The sequence below is a fragment of the Electrophorus electricus genome, chromosome 1, assembly GCF_013358815.1.
Source record: "Electrophorus electricus isolate fEleEle1 chromosome 1, fEleEle1.pri, whole genome shotgun sequence".
In the NCBI taxonomy this organism is placed as follows: domain Eukaryota; kingdom Metazoa; phylum Chordata; class Actinopteri; order Gymnotiformes; family Gymnotidae; genus Electrophorus; species Electrophorus electricus.
Window position 1 is genome coordinate 6,101,019 of NC_049535.1, and position 24,364 is coordinate 6,125,382.

At 43.4% G+C, this 24,364-nt stretch overlaps 2 protein-coding genes across 6 annotated transcripts in view; one reads left to right on the plus strand and one right to left on the minus strand.

Moving 5' to 3' along the window:
- mthfs (5,10-methenyltetrahydrofolate synthetase (5-formyltetrahydrofolate cyclo-ligase)) overlaps positions 1-16,753 on the minus strand; it is a 61,959-nt gene extending 45,206 nt beyond the window's left edge. For 2 of the 3 annotated variants that reach the window (XR_004776722.1, XM_035532067.1), the window contains exons 1-2: positions 16,459-16,709; positions 15,374-15,638 (exon numbers count right to left, since the gene is read on the minus strand). Coding sequence is in view for 2 of the 3 variants with exons in the window: in XM_035532067.1 (XP_035387960.1) it covers positions 15,374-15,638; positions 16,459-16,569 (376 nt within the window). In the remaining variant the exon portion in view is untranslated. Of the gene's footprint in view, positions 1-10,495; positions 11,666-15,373; positions 15,639-16,458 lie in introns of those variants that run through there. The other variant, XM_027004518.2, reaches the window with a different exon arrangement.
- A 97-nt stretch (positions 16,754-16,850) lies between these two features.
- zfand6 (zinc finger, AN1-type domain 6) lies at positions 16,851-24,283 on the plus strand. Of its 3 annotated transcripts, none has more exons than XM_027004483.2 (7): positions 16,851-17,333; positions 19,406-19,433; positions 19,872-20,029; positions 20,925-21,009; positions 21,193-21,284; positions 23,023-23,115; positions 23,516-24,283. In XM_027004483.2, the coding sequence occupies exons 2-7, from the start codon at positions 19,417-19,419 to the stop codon at positions 23,662-23,664; spliced, it is 594 nt and encodes a 197-aa protein (XP_026860284.2). In that variant the 5' UTR covers positions 16,851-17,333; positions 19,406-19,416; the 3' UTR covers positions 23,665-24,283. The 3 variants fall into 3 exon arrangements, with proteins under 3 accessions (XP_026860284.2, XP_026860285.2, XP_026860286.2); XM_027004484.2 differs by having other exon boundaries at positions 16,905-17,333; positions 21,196-21,284; XM_027004485.2 differs by lacking the exon at positions 19,406-19,433 and having other exon boundaries at positions 16,916-17,333.
- The last annotated feature ends 81 nt before the right edge of the window (positions 24,284-24,364 follow it).

Below are 24,364 nucleotides of genomic sequence, written 5' to 3' on the forward strand. Positions count from 1 at the left end.
CACTTAATTAATGAAAATGTCATGCACCAGCCACATCTAATGTAGAGACGCTTGGGAAGAGTTCACTTCGAGGTGACAGGACTGAAGCTAGCTGAATGGCGCACCGTGACATACTCTCTAACACCGAAAAGTACTTTTTTTAAAAAAAAAAAAACAACGCTCATAAAAAAACTTGAATATTCCACAAATATGGATATATATTTTAACAAGGTACGTTTGCTAGCAACGCTCGGAGACGGAGCTTTCTGAAACATTCAAGTCGAGCTGTTGTATAAAACACATGCACGCACGCACGCACGCACGCACACACACAGCTTAGCAAGAGATTGTGATTGTGACTTTGCTGGTACGCTGTCACTGTTATTCCTGCCATTGTTTTGGTTCCGGATGCTCCTAAAAAAGCGAACAACCTCAATGTGAAGTTTCGCACCACGAGCAAGGTGGATGCGTTTAATTAAACTCGGTGGGTGGCGGCAGAAAAATCACACACACACAGCATTTGTCTTTTTCCTATTTCACGACAAACTGGCTATAAGGAGACATTATAACCAATATGTAGTTTTTTATTAGGACTTAGTGAAGAGACTATTGAATGATCTGCTATTCTGTCTTTGTGCTGTGGCACTAAACTAACGCTCATGTGGGTCACATTTGTGGTGTGCATGCGTAGCCCTGTTTAAAGGTCTTATCCATATTTCCTAGTCTCTTGCTGCAGTTACCTTTTGATGATTGATTCTTATTGTATAAGGATCTAAAGGTTTTGCATATCATCACAAGTGCAAAAACTTTGCATTAAAGCATAAATACAAACTTGAGTTGTGTAGTATGCTACTTAGAATTTGTGTTTGCTGCTTGCCTCCAGTCATGGTCTAAAGAGCTGTTTGTGTTGTTCATTCAATTATTGCAGTTGGGGGAAAAAATTGTATTCGAGGGACACCAATGGTGGGTTGCAATGTCTAGACACTTTCAGCTCCAGACGTCCAGACTGCTAACGCATGTATACACACAAACACGCACACAAACAAACCCCCATGGAGGATCTCCACCCACCCACATGACAGAGACTAGCCATTTGCTTGGCATACTGGCATGATACATACACTCACACACGTTCACACCCCATGGCTCATACCATGTGGCTTTATAAGGAACTTTGATCCAAATGCATGCTGAAGTATGACTGCATGATAGTAGTAGTAAGTGTGCATTATATACGACTGAAGTACGACTATTCTTTGTATCCTCTGGTCATGCTACAAAAATCTTTAGTGGCAGGCCAAAGACACCTGCTGCAGTCGGTCTGTGGCACATTAGCAAAGGCTGGGATAGATGCTCCTCTCCGTGTTAATCAGGAGAACTGGTGCAGATACAAAGGTGAACAAGGACCAAGATGTGTGAAAACATGACGCTGATAGTTTATTGCTGCGAGCTATTCATGCTGCCAAATGAGAAATTATTGAAGAGACTGATTAAATGCCAGAAAGAGTGTGTGTGGTGTGTGTGTGTGTGTGTGTGTGTGTGTGTGTGTGTGTGTGTGTGTCTAAGGGTGGGGGGGTGGATATGTGGGTGTGTGACACCAGTTCACTAATTACAATGACTGAGAATGTGATTATGAAAAGGCTTCTTGTTACTCTGTTGAGAGGAAATAATTTCAAAATGGGCCAGAATGGCCAGGAAGATAAAGGGTAAGCAAATAATTGATCTGCTCTCATGTTCATTGTTGTGCCAAACTTAATGTTCCCAACCCGAGACAGAGCGAGAGTGATGCGGGCTGCAGAAAGGGTCAGGCTTCGGGTGCTAACGAGGGATATTGTTAAGGACACGACACGCTGTGGCTGGCGGCGTCCAGACCCCGCTGGTAAGCCCTGCGAGGTCAAACTCTCCTTCTCTGTGGCGTGAAGACAAATGCATTATGAACACATTAATGTCTTTAGAATAAAGCAAAATGTATTATGAATGTCTTCATTCAAAGGGTAGAATGCGGTCTCACATGGGCTAGTTGTAGACAGTAACAGACCTCGCTACTCGTGAAGCTTTTGAGAATGAGTTGCTGAAAGTCAAATTGAACCGATGCCTTCAGGTCTCAGGTTAGGGAGGTGCTCTCAAAGACAGAAAGACTGATATACTCAGAGAGAGACAGAGAGAGAAAGACGAGAAGAGCCGGTGCACCTAGGTGCATAATAAATCCAGGAATCCTACTGAAATATGCCGCGTCTCTTCATGTGTCGGACATTTCTGCACCAGACGCTGTTCACCCTGCTTTAAAATCATATTGAGGACATGTATTATGCAGAGGTTATATGGGACTGTAGACCGTAGATTCACAACCACCCCTTCAAACTTCTGGTGCCCTCTGATTATGCAAGACAGTAATGTAAAAAGGACTTAACTCTTGTATTTATGTTCCAATTAAACCGACAAAATGCAAACGTGCAGAACGTGGCCCTTTTATACAGTGTGTTATTCTCTAGAAATGCTGTCATTTTTCTACCAAATGCTCTTCGTAAAAGCCCGCGCCACATCATCAAGTATTACTTCAAAATACAACTGTTTTTGTCGCCTTCCTCCCTTCTGAATGGCGGCTTGAGATTCCAGCTGTCTGGTTTTTTTGTCTGGGTCCCGAGGGGCACCGGGTCCTTTATTAGCCGAAGAGCACGACGTTTCTCTGCCTCAGCCCCGCCGAGACACGCTCGTCTCCCGCTGCTGTCTCGCACGCTAAACCCACTCAGTTTGCACACCTCTCCTCCCATTGCACTTCCTGTGAATTACACTCCGATCCCGAAGGAACTGCCTGCATCTGTCAGGCTCCTTCTGTGCTCTCTCTCTCTCTCTCTCTCTCGCTCCCTCCCTCCCTCCTATAGCTGTTTTCCTCTGCAATGATGAATAGCAAACAGTTGAAGATTTATCCTCAGTCACAAATATTGGGTGTGTGGGTGTGGGTGTGGGTGTGAGAATATGCCTGTCAAACAGCAATGGGTAAAAACTACGTTACAGGAGGTAACACTGAACTTACACAAGACATGTGTATGACACCGGCATCTTGCTTAATCTGCCAAGATCAACTATTGATTGTATGTAGCTCACAGGAATATATCAAATAAATAAATACAGGAATATATAAATTTTCCATTAATGCTGTTATGAAAGATGGTGACTACTTGACCATTAATGTTACAAAGGAAAGGTGACTGCAACTGAAGTGACTATTCTTCTGCGACATTTGCTAATATTTGTGCCGAGAACGAACCCCCTCTAAAAGTATTTTTCCTTCGTCAGACATAACTATGTTCTGACATTATTCCTCCTCTTAGACTTCTTGAAACCATAATTTGCGCCACAGTAGATAATCAAGTTCATATTAGCTTTTGGCAATGCTAATAAAGAGGGAATTATGGAAAGGTGATCCCAGTGATGTCCTGCAGCCTTGTACAAACATTTTCAAGGTCACGAGTTTCTATTTGGCTGCTCTGGTTTCATTTTGGCCTTTTGCTCATTCAGGCCATTTGGCCATGCAGACATTGCCAGTGGAGGATGAGCAAGATTCTTTCTGAGTTCCTGGATCAGCTATCTTTGTTGTTTTTCTATTAATCTGCTTAGCCTGGATGCTATTTGTCAGGCTTTGCAGCCAAACTGACCCTGAGGTCAATCAAAGGCTACTGCCTGGCCTTCATATATGGAGCAAATGGTTGATGGTACTTACTGTGTGTGTGTGTGTGGGGGGGGGGGGGGGGGATGTGAACTCAAGACAGCTGTGAGTAAAGCGAATCGAACGCTCGTGACTTTCAGAATGTCCGCCGTCAGACGACGCCTCCTCAGCCTTTCATCATTAGCCGCCATGCCGATTTTTCCCTTTCAAGTCTTTGAGTGGAATTCGGGCGTCATGCTGCTTCAACAACAGACCATCTGTCCGCGGCCACGCCGCGTCACTCGCTGTGGCTCTGTTCTCGTCGAGGAGCTGGGCCACCACTCCACTGGCAGGCACCACCCTGCTGCACGCCAGCCTGATGCAGTGTGCAGGCCATGTGCTAAGTGCCACAAACCAGACTAGGCCCCCTTCACTGGCTGGCATGGACCGGGTACCTTCTGGCACTTCCATGCTGGCACAGAGCGATGGGTCAATTCGCTAAGCAGCCTTAGCCTGTTAGCAACATGGCTTCAGCGCCTCCGAACCCTGGCTCAACCTGGCCGGCAGTTGCTTCTGTTTGCCTGTAATCCCAGCAGCCACTGTTGTTCTGAGCCCGGTCTGTAAAGGGATCCAGCTAGCTGCGTCACTAATCCGATTAGAGTCGTAATATCAATGACCCGGATATTCACTCAATGAAAAAGAGGCTACAGAAACCTGGCTGCATAAATGTACATTAACAAGGATATTACATTAAATGAATGAACAAACAACATAAACATTATATATATATATATATATATATATATATATATATATATATATATAATGTTTATTTATTTATTTGTTTGTTTGTTACACACACACACACACACACACACACACACAGTGATGCTCCATAGTCGGTCAGCTGGGCTGTAGTAGGCAGACTGTTGAGTGCAGTGCTGTTTGAAAGCCGGGTCAGAACTTTGTTTTACTTGTCAATGTGAGTGGTAGAATGAATGCTTGCATCTGGAAGAAGGCTTCGTGCATGCCGGCCATGGTGCTGCTGTGTGGTGTCTGGTCTGCTTTACAACTACTACATCACGTTGAACCTCACTTTTTATACTATTACTCACGTTGCTGGCCACACATCAGGGTGCAGGGTGTGTGTGCGCGCATGTATGTGAATGTGGTTACAGTGATGGAACCAGATTTAGTACCTTTAAGGAATAAAGTAGAAAAGAAGGGAAGACTGTTTTAAAAAGTTTAAAATCGAGGTAAATCTTTCCAAGGGCTTCATTTTTTTTCTTGAGAGTCAGTATTTTTAATGTGCTTCTGTCAACATGGGGTACAAACTACCAGACTTCATTCATTCATCCTGTAGACCAGATGAAGGTCATGATTGAAATCTACTGCATTTAAAATTAAACTATGGAGTTCACCAGTAATTCACATTTTGGTCTTGCCCTGTTTTTTTTGCCTCATATCTAATGGCTATGTCACATTTGTTATGCATTCAGTTTGAACAACTTTGTATATAATAAATAATAATAATAAATTTTATTTGAACTCGCATTTCAAGGACACGGTGCAGAGTGCAGCCAAATAAATAAAGCAAAATATACATGATTCACAAAGATACCAATATATGTACAATGAAGGGAGAATGCGGGAGGAAGAGGTTATAAAATAGAGCAAAAACGTAAAGATGCGTCATGGTGAACAAGTTATTCTTTAGTTTTTCCTTGGATGCTTGCAGTGTATAAGAGGTGAAGATCTAGAGGAACCTTGAAGATCAGTGAGGGGTTGACCAGTAAAGTGTTTTAAATGGTAGGACCAATATCTTGAAATCTTATGTTTTATGGGAAGCTAAGTGCCAAGAACACTGGTAACGTGTTCATGACAACAAGTACAGGTGATAATACTACCTGCAGTATTCTGAAGCAGCTGAGTTTTGTTCAGCAATTTTACAGGTAATCCAGCAAGTAGAGCATTTAATCAGGCCTTGATGTTACCAATGCAGCTACCAATGGTTCTGTACTAGTTTTGAAAGGAATGACAAAGTCTGGAAATACAAGGTGAAAATAACTTGTCTCAACTTGTGTACTGCAAGAAAACGGGACAATTTTGATATATTGGATTTCGAACAAAACAACGGGACGTAGAATCAGTTTAGATTCGGGTCATCCAATTTTTTTTTTCCTGTTTTTGACTGTTGGCAGTTGGATATGTACAGTTGGGTGTCATCTGTGTAACAACAGAAATCAATATTATAATGCCTCATAATAAGTCCCAGCAGAAGGATATAAATGATAAAAAGGAGGGGGACCCAATACTGATCCCTGGGGGACACCATGTAGAACAGTAGTGATAGTACATTTCAATGAGTCAAAGGATATTGTTTTCTATTTGCAAGATATAAAGTGAACCTGAATCAGCTGCTAAGATCATTTGGTGATTTTAAAAAGAGTTGTTTCAGTACTGTGAATAGTACAGAAGGCTGACTGAAAAGATTCCCATCTGCAGACAAAATCAGCTGCCATGGCTATTCCCACCACCCCCTGATGGCCCCTGCTGTAGCCCACCACACCTCCACCCCGGTCAACTACTTCTCCATTGCTCTTGATGGATGTTCTCCATTTTCGGACATGCGCAGACCGTCGGGACCAGACTAGGACTTCTAGAAAAGCGGACTAGACATCAATCGCTTATTTTTTCATTACTATTATTATTTATTTATTTTTCTCTCTTATACTACTTATTCTGGTCCTTATTATTTATATTGTGGCTATTGTAGTGTCCGTTGTCAACCAGGGAAGGATGGCTCCCCCTTTAAGTCTTGGTTCCTCTCAAGGTTTCTTCCTCTTGCTCTAAGGAGTTTTTCCTGGCCGCCGTCGCACTTGGCTTGCTCACTGGGGGTTTGGACTCGGACATGTGTAAAGCTGCATTGTGACAACATCTGTTGTAAAAAGCTCTATATAAATACATTTGACTCTGACTTGACAAATGAGCTTTAAGCTGAATAGCAACTACAGACTCCAAGACTGTAGACAGAAGTGTAAGATTTGAAATGGGGTGATAATTACTGAAATCACAGGGCTCAGCATTGGTTCTTAAGATTGGGTCTGATTGCTGCCTTTTGTATAGCTCAGAGATCCTGACAAAAAGAATTTATAATGTTAGTAATTAAAAGAGAGAGTGAAAGCAGACAGGATTTGAGAAGTAGGGAGAGGTTCAAGTTGGGAAGTTGAAGACTTTAGTCACAAGCTCAGTAATGTGCATTTAAGTAACCTGAATGAAAGTAGGGAATTCTAAAAGAGAAAGAAAATGAGTCCTGCAAGAGCGTGAAGTAACTGGGGCCTTCTGTAATTCTAAATGTATCGATTGTATTTTTGACTGGAAATGTAAAAGAAAAGAATTGCACAGATCAGAACTAACAGTGAGTTGAAACACTGAGTTTGTGTTTATTGTTGACGCCATTGTGACATTCTGAAATGTCAGATTAATTTTATTTGCCGTTGAAAATGTATGAAGAATACGTCAATGGTACATTTCATTAGAGTGCTACGTAACATCAGTTGGATAATCACTCCTCCACAAAGCAGTGAACAGCTCACGTCAGCAGCTGAGAGCAGGAAAGAAGTGAACGGGCAAAGTGCAGCGATCACTCAGAAGGCTTTCCCATCCAGCCAACAATAAACCCATAATGTCAAAATTAAAAGCCAATCTCAAAGCCTCCTGCACTCCTCTAAACTTGTGCCTGATCTTCTGGCCATATTGACTTTTTCCCCCCCTAGTCCTGCTGACAACCTCAAGATGTCAAAGGAAAAAAAAATCTCCCTGATTGCAGGAAACAAGAAGTTGATTAATAAAGATCTATTATTGGAGGGTGCTGGGTGAGCTCCAGACATAACCTTATGGCTAAGTGGGGTGAAGGCTGCATCATCCAACCTCCACCTGTCACACGGCCAAGGCTGTACGGGACGCGGTCGCACGTCGCCTTATTAATTCCTTATAATGAGCAGTCGTGCTGAGACTTGGCGCCCTGACTGCTTTTCCCCAATTAATCATTTCTGGAAGCCCACCAACTCTGACAAAGCAGGAGGCATGTGCGGCTGATCAGCAGCGGGCCTGACCTAGGAAGACCTCTGCGGCGCTGTAACGACTTGGGGCGGGAAGCATATTCATTCATTAAAAACGGGAAGCTTTTTTAAAAATGTATTTGATAATACCGTCCAAAACACATTTTGCATTTTCAAACGTTGGCTGTGTCATTTCCCCCCCACACTATTTATACATTATAGTGATTTTTCAGGGTCGATAAGCAGCGGACATTCTCCATCTTCATGTTTTTCTGGAAGCCCCATCACCGGTGCAGCTCCCAGAATGGCTTCGATATACACCAACCGCTGGGATGGAAAGTACCAATGCACAATGCAGTATGATACAAATCAAGGGCTTTAGAAAAGTAATCAAGGGTTGATATATGCCGACAGTAATAACCTTTAACAAAGCGCCAATCACACACGGTATAACGCAGCTACCGCTGCCTCCTCTGCTTCTACACAGAGAGTGCAAAACAAGAATACGAAGCGGTTTTCCTTGTTGCCTAATTGGGCGACACCAATTAGACGAATCACAAAACACACTCTGCCACTGTGCTTTCCCGCTCCTTCGTCCGTTATCTCCACGTGTAGTCCGATCCCGATGGCTTGCATTATCCTCGCTGCAATTATACCCGCAGTAAACAAGTCCGGTCTCTCCCTTGTGACGGACCCCATTCAAAAACGACCATTAAGAACACTTGCTGAGAGCAAAGGTCTGATAATGATTTCTTGTAATGGAGCTGAAACGACTACGGACAAGTAAACTACACTTCCGTTTCTTGCATCCTGCGATGACCGAATTGATGAGACAGATCAATATCTCTGCTGTTTTAGCAAGCAGTCTGGACAGACAAAACGTCTGAGGCAGCTTTTGTGGGCTTTCAAGATAAAAAGCTGTCCCATTCAGAGTTCTGCATTCGACAGCTGACTTGTATGGTGCAACATTTTGGCAAAATTTACAGGTTATATAGCATTCTTTTTGGTGAATGCCATTATTATCTTTACAAGTCAGGAGGTCCCTGAAAATTCCTGAATTGTCACTCAGACCGCTCCATCTGAGGAAAATGTTTAAACTTCACGCTAAATGCCTCTTTTACAGCTAGAATTTTATTTTGCTGCCATTTCAAACAGCAACCATATTTCTGTTCATAGATTTCCAAAAGTCATTCCAATGGTTAAATAGTTACATAACCCAGCAAGCGGCAGGTGTAACTTGGTCGCTATCTGCTATGATGGTCTGTCACAGTTAACTCTCACAGCAGTGCTTACACCATCAAAATAGCTGTTGTTAGTTCTGGATCCATCCTGCCAAAAAAAACAGAGAGGCTAGAGAGTGTTTGTGAGTAAACAAAAGGTGCACAGCCCACTAGAATTGGCCCTCCCTCACCAGCTGATACTGAATGGTATCCCAAATGCAATTCTTGCCAAAGTTCTGTTTCCGTTCAACTCCGAAGGCTGTGTTGACTAAGGAAGCTGCCTCCAGAAGGTAACTGCTGCTGTGGGAGTGACTGATTCAGGGGAAGTGTTTGATATTCAGGATCAGTCATCTGATTTGGTATGACAGGATATGATGCAACAGTGATTATATCCAAAGCCCTTGTGCTGTTTGTCAGCTGTGGCAATCCTGCCTTTGGTATGCAAAGAATCTCTCTGAAGAAGAGTAAATGCATACAAAGTGCATAAGTGTACTGTAGGAGAAAAACTGTAGCGGTAGTAAAAATTACAGTGAAGTACACAAGGTTCCCAGAAAAAAAAAGGACATTTCAGACAGACACCTTAATCAGCTGTGCAAACAAAGTGCTTCAGAAGAGTTCTAGCAGAGCACTCTGCTTGTCCAAATGATGAAGAAATGAAGGACCTCTTCTCAAAATGTTTTTCTGACAACCTGGTACTATTTGTGTGTGTGTAACTAACCACACACACACACACACACACACACACACACACACACACGTTGGTCAAGTCTTGGTTCAGCAACACTGTGCCCAAAGAATGAGGTCAGCTGACTACCTGAATATATTGAACGACCAGGTTATTCCATCAATGGATTTTTCTTCTCTGATGGCACAGGCATATTCCAAGATGACAATGCCAGGATTCATCAGGCTCAAATTGTGAAAGAATGGTTCATGAAGCATGAGCATCATTTTCACACATGGACTGGCCACTACAGAGTCCAGACCTGAACCCCATTGAGAATCTTTGGGATGTGCTGGAGAAGACTTTGCGCAGTGGTCCAAATCTCCCATCATCAATACAAGAACTTGGGCGAAACATTAATGCTACTCTGGACAGAAATAAATGTTGTGTCAGTGCAGAATCTTGTTGAAACGATGCCACAGCAAATGCGTGCCGTAATCAAAGCTAAAGGCGGTCCAATGAAACATTAGTGTGTATATGTATATATATATATATATATATAAAAATATACACACACACACATGTATGTATGTATGTATGTGTGTGTGTATATACATATATATAACACAGACAAATGCATACACACTTTTTACAGAATCAAAGAATGCCAAATCTGTATAACTTAATTTTAACCAAATTAACCCAATTAAGCAAGTCATTATCTGACAAACAGAACAGAGAGTCAGTCAACATTAAATTTACTGCATTCTTAAAATGATTCACTTTACATTTAACGTAAGTGTTTGGCAAAGTTTTAGGCCGAATTGTTTTGTTTGTTTTTTTTACCATTGTTTTATAAATATCTCAAGTGTCTGGGATGGCAAAGCTCAAATTGATAAAAGGGTATGGTCAGTAGTCAATAAGGTACTAGCACAACACAGATATTTTATTTAAAGTGTAGGACCTCAAAGATAAGGAGAAAACTGAATGAATTTCTGAAACCAATATAGAGAAACAAATGCATGTAGTCTGTGAATGTTTATAATGTCAATAATTCATGAGGGTAAGAGGGTACAGATAATGACAGTAAAACCAGTAATGCCTCAGTTCTGTGCACAAGCCCAGAAAATACTCAAAGATACAGAACACATGAAGGTAACAATTTAGAATACTGAGTGTAAAATAGTGATAGTGATAGACTATAAGAACGTCACTCGTCATCGTTATTTTGATGAAGTTAAAAAGATTACTATGAACTATATGGCTGAACTATCACCACTTAACATTTTGGCAGATTTTAAAGAAGAAGAAAAAAAAGTTAGGTTTTACCACATTTCAGTCTGATTAATTTTGCAAATTAATGACCCAAACAGCTCTTATTTATGTATTTATGCATGTAGGGCTACTGACTTGATTAGTGAACCACCATCCCATGTTTGCAACACACAAACTCTGCACATATTTGTTTTCTCTGATCCAACATGCCTGACTCAATCAACAAATATTCTCTCCTTATGAAAGAATAAGAGATCAGAGAAAGCGAGATATGCTGCAGACCTCGCACAAGTTCCTGTAAGCAATTTCATCACATTTTGTGTCAGTGATGTCATCCGTATCCTGTAGTTCTACCCTTACGCACCTGTTGAGTTTTCACGCCATTCGGGCCACTTTGTAATCACAAGACTGTGCTGATTATTGGTTGTCTTTCGGTCAATCCAAACCAGCAGGATGTGCAGCTGGGGTCCCATGTTTGTCCTGCTCCAGCTGCCGTGATGGGAGTGATGGGAGCCCTTGGAGAATAGAGTTGAGGCCACTCCTTCTCCCCAATCAAAAACTGGGGGGGGGGGGGGGGTTTCTTCCACGCCACCAGCTCATTCGTCTTCGTGGAGCACCTCGTCCACGAGCATGTCGCCATCGTCCGTCGGAACCTCCTCACACAGCTGTTCCTTAAAGGCCAAGGCGATGGTGTAGGGTCTACCTCCAGGGTGCGTCATGCAGCGCTGCAGGTACGTGTCGTAGAAGCCCCGCCCCCTCCCCAAACGGTTTCCGGCCTTGTTGAAGGCCAGCCCCGGCATCAAGATCAGATCTAACCCACCTGGACGTTGGAAAGAGGAGTGACGACCTTCAGCGCACTACCTGCTGATACGTTTGTGCTGCAAATGGTTAGTTAACAAGGGAAAAGTTTCAATGGCGTATTTAATGGTCACTGCTGTTGCCAGAGGCACACGGGCAATGGTCATTGAACATGAGCCACCTAGCAGAGGATTGTGATACTGCGATACCCATTAATGTCAATATCCAAGCATGCAGTGAACATGCAGACTTTCGGCAATGTTGTATAAAGAACGCAAAACAAAACTGCAGCGATCCATCCATCATCTTTCATTCTGCATGAAACAGCAGTTCCACATACCTGCGTGTATGTGTATTAATTATAGGTCAGATCAGCAACGCAACACCACATTATTAAATATTGATAAACACAGGAACATCACAATATCAGTGCAGTAATCATCAGCAGTCTTTCCTCCACTGAATTCTTCATACTTCAGCTCTCAGTGTAATAATACACTTGTTTTGGCATTCATTCATAATTCATAAAAGCCAAGCAGAAAAACCATTAAGAATACATTTTTCAAAATGACACGAGAAAGAAAACCCTATCAGGGAAGTAGAAAAAGTCTCTTTAAATACAGCCTGAGCAAGAAAAATGACTTGTGAAGGGTGGTATCAAATATTTTGAGATCTGTAGCCTGAGTAGAACATGCACTGCAGGGGTGGAGAGACCATGCAGCGCTCATAACAGGTCTGACTTCATTTGACCCTGTTAATTCGAAAAAGTTGCACATCTTGGAAAGCCAGACTTTGTCATTATCATATGCATAAATTCAAAATGATCAAGCCTCCAGATCTCAAGGACTGTGTCTTCTTAAATATTCTCATCCCCATCTCTCTTTACCTTTCCAGAAATACCACTCTACTCCTTCAGGGCTCAGCAATCTCAGAACAATATCTGGAGATTATACAATATCTCAGCATGCTCTCTCTGAGCCTTGCCCAATCCAAAAAACTATCCATCCGTTTGGGACCTCCCTGCCTTCATCTAACGCTTTATCCTGCTCTTTGGCGGAGGCAGACGAGGAAAAGGCCAAAATAGCTTCAAATAGTGGAGGGGGCGCTCCCAGCCAGCTCGCGATCCCCAAACCGTCTCTCAGCGTGCAGCCAGAGGACGGGCAGGCTCCGAGCCACACCGCCCTGCGCAGCTCGAGCCAGGAATGATCGTAACGTGTCGCACCACGCATCCGTGTGCTCGCCAGGGCTCGACTCCGGATATTCTGAGGCACTTGTGAAAGGCGTAAGAGCAGTACGATAACGAAGGTGACAGAGTACAGTGTACCCCTCTTGAAACTACTGCATTTATATTCATGCTTCAGTTGTTTGTAGAGTTCTGTGTACTGGGCCATTTGAATATTCTCACTCACATGGATTTGCCTTGATGCGACATATTTTCAAATGATGTCACTCCATCATTTTGATGGAGGGACTTGTCTTTAAATGACATCCTGCCAATACAAATATATATATATAAACATTTCTGAAAATCAATTAGTCAATGCCTACTCCATTGCTTGGTTTTTCTAAGGGAGGAACCTTTATGTCAAAGTGACGAGCCCAGCTCTGTGAAGAGCTGCATGTCCCTAGATAACAGTGTCTAAAATCAAGCTGTTTATCGTGTTATTTATAATGTCAACAGATCGAAAGTGTATTATGCAGAAACCATCCGCTGAAACTTTGTATGCAGCGGTCGCGTCTGGGACAGAGTTTTAATACTGAGCGGCATATTGCTCCTGGGTTCACCTCTAAATAGGCAATTATGGTTCACTGAGCTCTACTTGTTTGCTGGCATTGTATAATGGCGTCCATCGTTTACCACCACTCCTCAGCTGACCTTAAGGATGGACAGCGAAGTAGGAGGGGCCTTTTATTGCTGGATTAAATGCTCTGTGTGGACTCCTCATCAGCCAGAACACACTAGTAATGAGTTCGGGTCATCCATTCATGTTACAATAGCTCTGGTCACGGCGTTGCAATGCTTCAAGGCACAAACATTCACAAACACACACACCTACAGTTTGGTGACAGACAAAATGTAGAAAGTCAAGCTTTCTTGTGTGTGTGTGTCTCTGTGTGAATCTCTCTCTCTCTCTCTCTCTCTCTCTATGAGCCATGTAGCTAGTCAGTCTACGTAACGTCTTTAAACCTGCTTTACACCCATTGCTAAAGGCGAAGTCCTCCGTCTGAGAGAGAAAAATGGAGAGACTCAAGGTGACCATCGCACCTGCCTGTGCAGCACCACGGATACTCATTCCTTCCCCCACAACCCTGTGGCTCCTCACAGAGTGAAACTCGCCCATGGCTCTCTGTGTTCTCCCCGTGAGCCGCCACCCCATAATCACACTTCCTCTCCTCTGCCTCCTCCTCCTCTTCTCCCTGCCTGCCTATCCTTTGCCACGACTGGACACCTCCATCCCCCACTTGCTCTCCACCTCTCTCCTCCAACCTGGCTCATTTCCCTCCCCGTTTCCTCACAACCCACTCTTCTTCCAGGATTCGTGCCCCCCCCCCCGATCCATTGTGGCGGGTCCAGCTGGATCCGCCTCCTGCTCTGGGCCCCATTTGTACGGACTACTTTAAATTCCGTGCCAGCACAGAGGACCAGTACTAGCGTCAGTCTTTTCGGTCAGTAAAAACAGACCGCTGCTCTGCTTTCCACGGAGAGCAGAGCCAACGCTAAGATTCGTTTCCGGTCAGCTTTGCTCAGGGACGGCCGATGATGAATCTTGCGCGTAATGAAAACACCCGATTCATAAATTAAAGTTGTGGAGATTAAGACTTGGACATGATCCTTCCCAGTAGGCTTTACCCACCATAACTCATGATTGTTTAATTGCTATAGCGTTCGGATCGTCTGGGCTTAAGTGAACGAGCAGATCACGTGGGATTAGGCAAACATTAGAGGCCGGGCCAAGGGGGAAATCACACGCCTGGAAAGAGAGGATTAAGACCGAGGTGAGGGGCCGGTGCTGCTTCTGAGTTCTGTAGGCTGTTAGTACTTTCAGTTGCGCAGGACACAACAGGACTGAAGAGTTTAGCGCGTGGGTGGGATGTGCGGTGGGTCACCTCACGGTTAGCCTCTGGCCAGCACCCAGAGTGCAAAGAGGACAGCCAAATGCCCCCTGACGCCATGTGGAAATACAAAAACATCTAGTGCTGTAGCATTCTCTCCTACATCAACAAAGAATGCCACCGGTATGTTCACTGATATTTAATATGAAATATGGGCCCCAAGGTCACATTTCGTTAATTCAGTTAAATGGTAAAATGTTTATCAGGTGGTTAATTATTCTACACTAGCGCAAGATTGATGTAAACGTTTTATGTAATGAGGTATTCGCAATGCTCAGTGTCAGTACAAAAGTTAGCTTGTACTTATTGTGATAAGAGAGCGCCATCTAGTGGTCTAGACCAATGCATGGAAAAACGTGTCATTTTCCAGTATAGAGCAGCCCTGTAAAAATAACTTTGACCTTAAAACACCAGCTACAGTTACTGCTCACGTAGACTGCGAAGTAAGCACAAATAAGTCAGGGAAACTTGAAAGCTTAAAAAAACAACAACAACAACATTAAAAACAGTCATTTCGGTCACCTGTACTTAGGCGCTAGCGTATGTAATACATTTTAAGTGGAGCTGCAGGCCATTTCAGACGCACACTTACATTTCCTACCCTGCCGATACACACCTGTAGACAGGGCCTCTTCCCGCTCCGTGTCGCTGTCGGCAGGCTGGCGGATGTTCCAGCTGGTGATGGGTAGCGAGGCCAGATCCTCCAGGCTCTTCAGACGCAGCATGTCCATGTGGTTGCCGCCGGCCAAGTACCTGGGGATGAAGCAGGCTTTGCCACTCCCAAGCACGGCACGGACGACAGCGTCAGTGCACACCTCGTCAGCCATGCTCAGAAACACAGCCACGCGCCGGCTGCTTTTGTACCTGGGGTGCTGGAACAGCTGCGGGAAGCGGGAAAAGCGAACGCAATTAGCAGTTCTGGGGCTGCCTAGGATTTACTGGCGAATGACAAAAGTAAATCATTTAGTCAAAATCATGCCAGTCAATCTTTAACCATGTGACCTTCCTGTAAATGTCCGAGACTCAGACATACAGTCTCAAGGTTATAGATTATGAGGCACATCACAACTACAATATGGAGCAGTAGGCCTATAATCTGTATGGTTTTGTCTATATCATACAGACCTAATTATAGCAATCCCAGTGGTACATCTTACAAGTGAACCACTAGTGATGTTTCATTTGCTATTTGACAGGCCAGTGGTGACAATGAGTAAAATGCAAAAATGCCATATATGACTCCTTTAAGAGTGTGTTTAAATAATGTGCCCTTGATGTGCTTATTCTCATTAAAGTAAAATCAGACTAGTAATCGGCATTTCATCTTACAGCACAACACACTCACAGGTCTAGCGACAGGTGCCAGTAGAGCTCACAGAAAAGAGACCGTTAATTTTGGAAATGATACGTTAATGTGGACCTATGCACAGAATTATACTATAAAATTGTACAGCCTCCCCCTCTGAATAACACAAACATGGCGTACTAATTTGGAAGAAGTCCTACATCAAGCTATGGAATGACCCATATTACCCCATTTAATCAGTTCAACTCCACTTCAGAATATAGTCCTGATCACTTATTTATCTAAGCAGCTCTAATCAACCAGCTCGACGGTGCAGAACGTGAGCCGAACCAAAGCGAACTATTCGGTGTGTGAATGGTGTCCTGGCTGTGCCCAAGTAAGATTCTGGCATTTACCTTTTGAGACACAATCTGTGACTGGCGAAGTTTCTCTTCTTCACTCAGAGAGGCCAGTCTCTTCTTTACCTCTTTTCTAAGAGCTTGCTTGGCTGCACGCAAGGTTGCCATAGCTGCGAACTGAACTCGCGGGCTGAACACGGCGTTGTCGCTTCGCAGGAACACGGAACTGAACGTGAACGAGTTAAAACGTTAGCTAACATGCAACCGAATAGCTCATCATTAACCGATTTGCATTTTCTTACGACGACAGTATCTGCTGGACACACGTGTGCCAAATCGGCCGAGGCGCTATCGACCACGTGCCCTGGTGGGCGTGGCTGAGCAGAATCAGTTCCGCAGTTTATAACACGCGAACATCCGAATGTTCGGGCCGAATTCTGGAACGCGGCGTTCCCGACAGAGAATGCGCGTCTTCCCAACAGTTGCACACGTGTTTTCCTTTAGTATGAGCTGTCCAAGCATGTGATCGATCGAAGAGTAGAACGCTGTGGGCCTGTCCGCAGCAAGGCGTTCTGGGATAATAAATGATTCCTACTGTGCACATGCTAAAATGCACGATTAAAAGGAGCATTTAAATGTGCCTTGAAAATAACGCGAAGATATAAAGACGTCGTTGTCCGCCCGTTTAGTGCGTCATGGTAACGGTTACAGGGGGGGATGGAGTGACAGAAGTCACAGGCTGGTTCTGGGTGGGAGTAGCTGGAGAAGGGACGAGCTCTGGTCTCACGGATTGGTGTTTAATAATCATCTGGCTAGTAGCACTTAGCCAAGGATCCAGTCTTGTTACTTTCGGCAGTAAAGTCATTTAATTTTATTTGACGCCCAAAAGAAAGTTGAATCCTATTTTCGCATAAGAGCTGCGAAGTCAGGAGGTAAGTTTTGCTCCCCTAGAGTTAACGGCAAACTAGCCGGGTAACTGAGCTAGCAAGCTAGCTGGGAAGTTTTAGCTAGGCTTAATGACACGTTTTACAAAGCAAAAATAGGTACGTTTCGAGGAAGCAAACTTTTGTCGCGGATTATAACGATCCCTATTATGAAGTGATAACTTTACTGCGCTTAAATAACCTAATTAGATAGCTAGATGTCTTACTAAAAAAGACAAAATGGATAGATCGTTAGATAACTACTTCTATTAAAGTCGGCAAACGGGAAACCTAGCCAGCTATCATTTGCTTGCTAGTTAGTTATGTTGTGATATTCAGTGTTTGCTTACTCTAGCTACATAGCCTACGGGCTGGTCACCCACTGATAATTTGACCTAAATAGTTATGGTCTTCACAAACAGACGTTACCAAACATTGTTTAGTACATATTCCCTACCAAATCACTACTGGTCTTAGATGAGGAAGTGCTAGATAACGTTGGCCAACTACTGTGCTGAAAGTCTTCCAGACATTTTAAACTGTCCAACTTTTTCATGATGGATGTAGCTATCATATTTAAGTGAAGTATATCTGGGCATAGAATAATGACACATGGGTTTAAGCAGGTGTTTTGCTTGCGTTTGATTTTACCAGCTATGGACTATTTCCTACTCCAATATTCCCAGCTAGTTATTTAATGCTGCTCTGCAGAATACAGAGGATTATGGCAGTGAACACTGCGCGGTTTCGAGATGAACTGAGTTATAACGTCGGGAAGCTTAATCAACCTAAAAACTGCACGCATGCAAATAGTTAGTGTTGTTACTTTAGTTGTCGTAATGTCTGAATAAGTGTGGACACCGGCGGTAAGCTAGCTTTTGGATAGCTTCTGTCTTTCTTATAGCCATTGGTGCATTCGATCACCTGGCTCATGCATAGTCTCCCAGGCTGAGACTCTGCTCCGGGAGCTTGGCTTGTTGCGTCCCCGGCGGCTTGGCTGTGCCATCCTTGTCTTTAGCGGTGTGCGTGAGCCCGGTGATGGGACCAGCTACAGGGCAGTGTGTGTGTGAACATGCCCAAATCACAAGAGCCCAGCGCTGACGGTGGCCTAGCCTGCAGCCGTACATGCGCATGGATGTTGTTTTGCCCTTTGGTAAGTATCGGCATGGTTCAGAGCTCTTTCTGTTGTGGTGTTTAGTTTTATCTGCTTGTTTTGACAAATGGCAGTGCCATTAGACGGCAGTGTTGTTGCTTTTGAGGCTGCAGTTTGGCTTCAACATTGACTAAACCAGTCTTTTGCAATGATAACGTTGTAAGTGTGTTCGCTCATAGGGTGAGAAATGTGCTTTATTTGGCCCTGTTAACGGACGATTGTGTAAACGCAGATCTTCTTTTAGCCTGAGGATGAATTTGTGAATGTCGTCTTTTTGTGAACCCATGGTGTTGTTTACTGGCGAACACGTGTAGCCACTCCCCGTGTCTCAACTAGATCTGACTTTGCGCACAGTTTTCACGTAACTTGAAGCTGCTTTGCTGAAGTGCTAACTTGATCATCTTGGCGGTACAGATCTGTGCTCCCAGCGGACAGTGTTAATACTCCACCGCATGGCCGCGGTGTGTTTGCAGTACCTCAGAGGGAAGGCACGGTAGTTGGAGAACAGGAGCGGTTTGGCGTGGGCGCTCCTCTCAGCCCTAAACTTCCTGCAGGAATGCTCCTTTTGAGGCTTGAGTAGCAGCTTTATCTGCTCTCTGCTTCCTTCTACTTCACCCAGTGACTCGGAAGAGAAAAGGCTTTGTCATTTCAGCGCAAAATATGGGGCTCCACACTACATCACGTTTTAAGAGACAGAACATAGCAAGACGCTCCGAGTCTTCCAGCTCCAGTTTTAAACCTCAGACGGAGGACCGGCATTTTAAAATCGCTTCTGGCTTCCTCTTTGAATCTGCATCATTTATCAGCAAGGCCGAACGATGTAGCACCTCTCTCCTAATGTGCAAGCAGATAGGGCTTTTGTGTAATTAACTCTGGTTTCCCTCATGGATTGTAATTCCCGCCATGGAACGTCATCCAAAAAATCAAGCACTGCAGGGAATGAACCACTTTAGCGGGTAGGAACCACTTTTCAATATGCACACAAACTTTGTTAGGTTTCATTCAATTGGTAACCCATCCTGGAACTTTTGCATGAGCCCATCACACTCACAGGGACTATGTAGGTGTGATGTTTAATGTCCACTGTGACAGTAGCAGAAGAAATGGCCATCAGTGAATGGCAGGTGCACACCCTTTTGGGCAGATAGACCTGGGACGTTACGAGGGAAGAGCAGCCGTTATTCCACCTTTTATATTGGCTCAGCCCAGAAAGTGTGTTTGTGCTTTCAGTCTCATAGACTCCACTGTAAACTGTAGTAAAGCATGGAGTCCCAGAATCCCTAGCGTCCTCTTAAGACTTTTACTTTGTGGAATGATGTAGAACGTTTATGATGCAACAAACCCGACGCTCTCCCTTCTGACGTTGCTGCTGTTCTGTTGTGGCTGTACCACAGGAGGGCCATGGCTCAGGACCCCAAGCCGACCCAAGCACCCCTGCTGTGCGCCACGGGCTGCGGTTTCTACGGCAACCCGCGCACCAACGGCATGTGCTCCGTGTGCTACAGAGACTCCCTGCAGAAGCACAACGGTGGCGGCAGGGTCAGCGAGCCAGGTAAGACCACGTGCACACACACCACATTAGATACACTAGCTTCTATTTATTTCTTTTTTAAAGGCCTTATTTGTATTTTTTTAAAATGTCACAACCATTAAAAAGAAATCTGATATCACTGAAAACTACACTTTATACAAGTGTTATTTTTTTTGTGGTGGTTATGTGGGGTTTTGTTTTTTTGGTAGAGGGTTATGTTTGGGTTTTTTTTGTTTTTTTTTGTTTTTTTAACTTAAAATTGTATTCCAGTGTAATTCCAGACCACTTCCAAATATTCCTGTAATGTTATTCCAAAAATGTTTTTAAAAAAAAACTAGACAAAACAAATTAGTTTTATGATGCTAATGGCTTTGCGTTTAGTTTGGATTTGAGTTTATGAAGTCTTTAGTTCTGGCACAGTGTCAGTGTCGGGCACTGATGGAATGTCCATATCAACTTTGGGTTTCTCTTGGTAGCTCTGTGTGGCTACAGAACCATTACTCACCAGCAAGACTCATGTCTTTGACCTTCACACATGCCCCACTTGCCAGGAACCGACGCCGCAAAACGTTCCAACACCTTTTGAGTCACAGTATCTGCACCATATTTCTTACAACTGTCTTATCAGTTCATTTCGACGGTCAAACTGACTCATTCACAGCATTGCTTGAACTGCCAAGAGACTGAGTTATGGGTCTGAGAACTGTGTCCACACTGAACCACTGTCCTGTCCTTGAGGAGCATGACCATACCCAACCACAGTGATGCCTTTGAACTGTGCCCACGCACAACCACGGCCGTGTCCTTTAGAAAACCGTATCCACACCAAACCACAGTCATGTGGCAGCATCTGACCCAGGCTGGTGTGCAGAAGTGTTGATGTTTTTGTTTTCGGTTCCGCCTCTGGTGCCCACAGTGTCAGCCAGCCTGGGCAGCGTGGAAGCCTGTCCGCCCGCACAGTCCGCCCCGGTCCCGCCAGGCCCGGTGCTGGAAGAGAACAGGTACGACTTGTGTCCACGGCCTGAACACGTCTTGTGTTTTGCGCGATATTCCGTCCCTGTGTCTGTCCTAGGGCGGTTTCTTTGGCTGCGTGGCTGTCCGATGCCTGTGCAGCATCGCTGCCAAAATGCCTTCGTCCACCGCCTCAGATGTTGGTATTAATAACATCTGAATTTCCTTTCAAGCAGCCAAGGCCACGTAACCACAGCAGCAGTCGAGCAGGCGGAGCCTGCTTCAGAAACATCTCAGGCCAAGCTGAAGACAGATGATGTAGCAGGTGCAGGTCTCCCTCCCTCTCTCTCTCTCTCTCTCTCCCTCTCCTTAATCTCTGCTTTTTCAGCTCAGAATGAAGCAGTTGAGGTCTGTCCAGGGCAATGTGACAATGAGGCGCCATGGAAACGGCCTCGCCGTGACCCCCGCACACTCGCTCTTGCTCTGGGCGCCTCTGTTTGTCATTGTTTGATTTCAGGGCAGTCCAGCTAATGCACAAAGTCCAGTGCAAAGCCTCAGATACCCTCTGATGGCCCAGCAGCAGGGATGTACTGTTTTTAGCTTCTATAGTTTAGATCTTGACTGTTAGTGTACTCCTAAGTGCCGATTTGGAACTGTTACTCTAATTATCTTGTATTATTGGAGAGTGTGTCCACTTTATTTTAGGAGAAATGTAGGTGAAGTTGTTTTGAAGAACACTGAAATCAGAATCAAAGGTGTGTGTGTGTGTGTGTGTGTGTTAAAAGAGCATTTTGCAGTGCTAGTGTTCAGAACGTAAGTGGCCGGACCATGGCTGTGTTGCCGGGGTCAGGTGGGTCAGTGGAAGATAGCACTAGGAGAGGCAAAAGGAGGTGTGAGGAGATCCTTCAGCTAGAGACAGTGGTGAGGGGGGTGCAAGCCGAGGTAACCTGCGCTAGTCGCGTAGCTAGTTAACCCTAAATCCTAGTTAAATGAAATGCCACTTTATTCTTCCTGAGAGCTGTTTTTAAGTTCAGTTGGGCTGTTTTCCATAATGTCATGTTTGTTTGTTTGTATCTGGGTTTGCAAGATTAATACAAGCTTCAGAAATCAGCCATTTTAATTCCTCTCCAACTTATTATTTTAGCTATTTTAACTTGATGGATCAGTTTTCAAATAGTAATGCTTTCTCTCATGTTTGGTTCAGGGCTGCAGTCAAGAAAGAAGTACTTTAAACTTTAGGAAACATCACTGCCTTCTTTTCTCGTGTGTGTTGGTTTAGTTTGTTAGTTTTTCGCTAAGGTCATGGGTTCAACCCCCAGAGTGCACACACAAACAGTCATACTAATAAATATATGTAAGTTATTCTGGATAAAAGCATTTTCCAAATGCTGAAGGTGTAAATGTAAGATTAAATGTTCTTGAGAAACACATCCAAGATTGGTTAGGTTTAGGGAAAAAAACGTGAGTAACATATTACTTATATGTTCTTGTACAAAAGAGTGATTTTATAGAATCAGTTTAACTCTACTGCAAACAATACAGAGACCTTAACTTGCTTTATATAAAATTATGAGCATATGAGACACTTGGACAGAAAGTATTGATGATTAACTAATTTGAACTAAGCACTAATTGGATTTGTCTGTAAAGTGTCCTTGGGTTTTAGAAATGTGCTGTATAAATGTAACTGAATAATAATAATAATGTTATTATTATTATTATTGTTGTTATTAAATTTTACATTTCACTTATCGATATTGTACTGAAACATCCTTATCTACATGGCACTACTTTAGTTTCATTTCAATATTTTATTGAAATGAAAGGTATATCAATAAACATATAACTGATTCATTGATGGGCTCTATGTGACCGTATCCTCGTGGTTAGTGTGTTTAATGTGAATGGCCTCAGTCCATGGGTATTTTCATATGTGAATCATATATTTTAATATTTTGAATTGGGAGCCCTGCCAGCTAACCACCAAGCTGAATTGTGTGTTGTTTTTGATGGATAACGTGTATCTCAAATATGTTCACTACTGTCTTCTGACTCGGAATTAGACCTCTCAGTGGAACCCTTCACCGCTGGGCTGGACAAGTCCAAACCGAAGAAAAACCGATGTTTCACCTGCCGCAGAAAAGTGGGCCTCACCGGTACGATCTTTTTATGTCCAGAAAAAGGTCTTCAGAATTTTACATTTGATACAGAAGAATGATGGGTCTATCAAATCAGAATTGCTAATTTATGTTGCATATCTCTCAAATGAACACTTTGCGCTCTCTCTCTCTCTCTCTCTCTCTCTCTCTCTCTCTCTCTAATATTTAAAAAAAAAAATATATATATATATATATATATTTTTTCTTTTTTTTTTAATTTATATTTATATTTATAATAAAAACACCAAGGGCTGCTAACAGTGGAGGGAAGGAAGCGGTGTGCAGCCTGCATGCTTTCGTTTGCGTAATGCTAGCCCTTTCCAATCACGTGTCGCTCTGCATTAGCCGCTCAAGCGTTTGTGGGTGCAGTGCTCATTCCCGCTCCCCCTTGTGCTAGGCTTTGGGTGCCGCTGCGGGAACCTGTTCTGCGGTGTCCACCGGTACTCTGACCTCCACAGCTGCACTTTTGACTACAAGGCCGACGCGGCTCAGAAAATCAGGAAAGAAAACCCAGTCATCGTCGGGGAAAGAATTAAAAAGATCTGAGCTTGGACGACCTTCGACCTCCTGGTGTCGCGGATCCCCTAACGCCTTTCTTCCCTCTCATCACAAGTTCCACCTTGAACTCTGAACTATAGAACCAGCATAGACTTATAAAGCATGCATGCCACACGGGGTCGCAGCCTGGCAAATATTTCACATTTGGTTTTCGAATTTGTTTCTAAATATTTTGTGTGTGTGAGATTTTGCAAACATTTAAGCTTTTTTATTTTAATTTGTTTTACTAATAGGACTTTCCTTTGAATATTGTGAGACTACTTGAGGGACTGGACTTTTCTGGAGTCTGTAAACAAAGATTGCATGCTATACCAGTGAATTATTTTTCATTTTAATGTTTAAACTGAATTGTCAGATTTAGTTTAATATTAACAGTTTAAAGTGTGTGGGTCTTTTTATCGTTTATTCCTTATTTAGATACATGATGAAAGGTTTATAATCAGTAACACAGGAGAAGTGTGTTTGTGTGTGATAAGCAATCTGTATGCACATCATTACTTGTGATTTTAATTTTCATTACTATTATTTATATTATTATTACTATTATTTTTTTAATTAAAAAGATCATTTGCTAAAGTAAAACTATCAGAGTGCGTCCACAGATAAATGAGCTGTTTTGTTTTCTTCCACCTCATCTGTTTGATTGGTTAACATATTACACGCACAAATGTCCTACGGTTTAGATCTG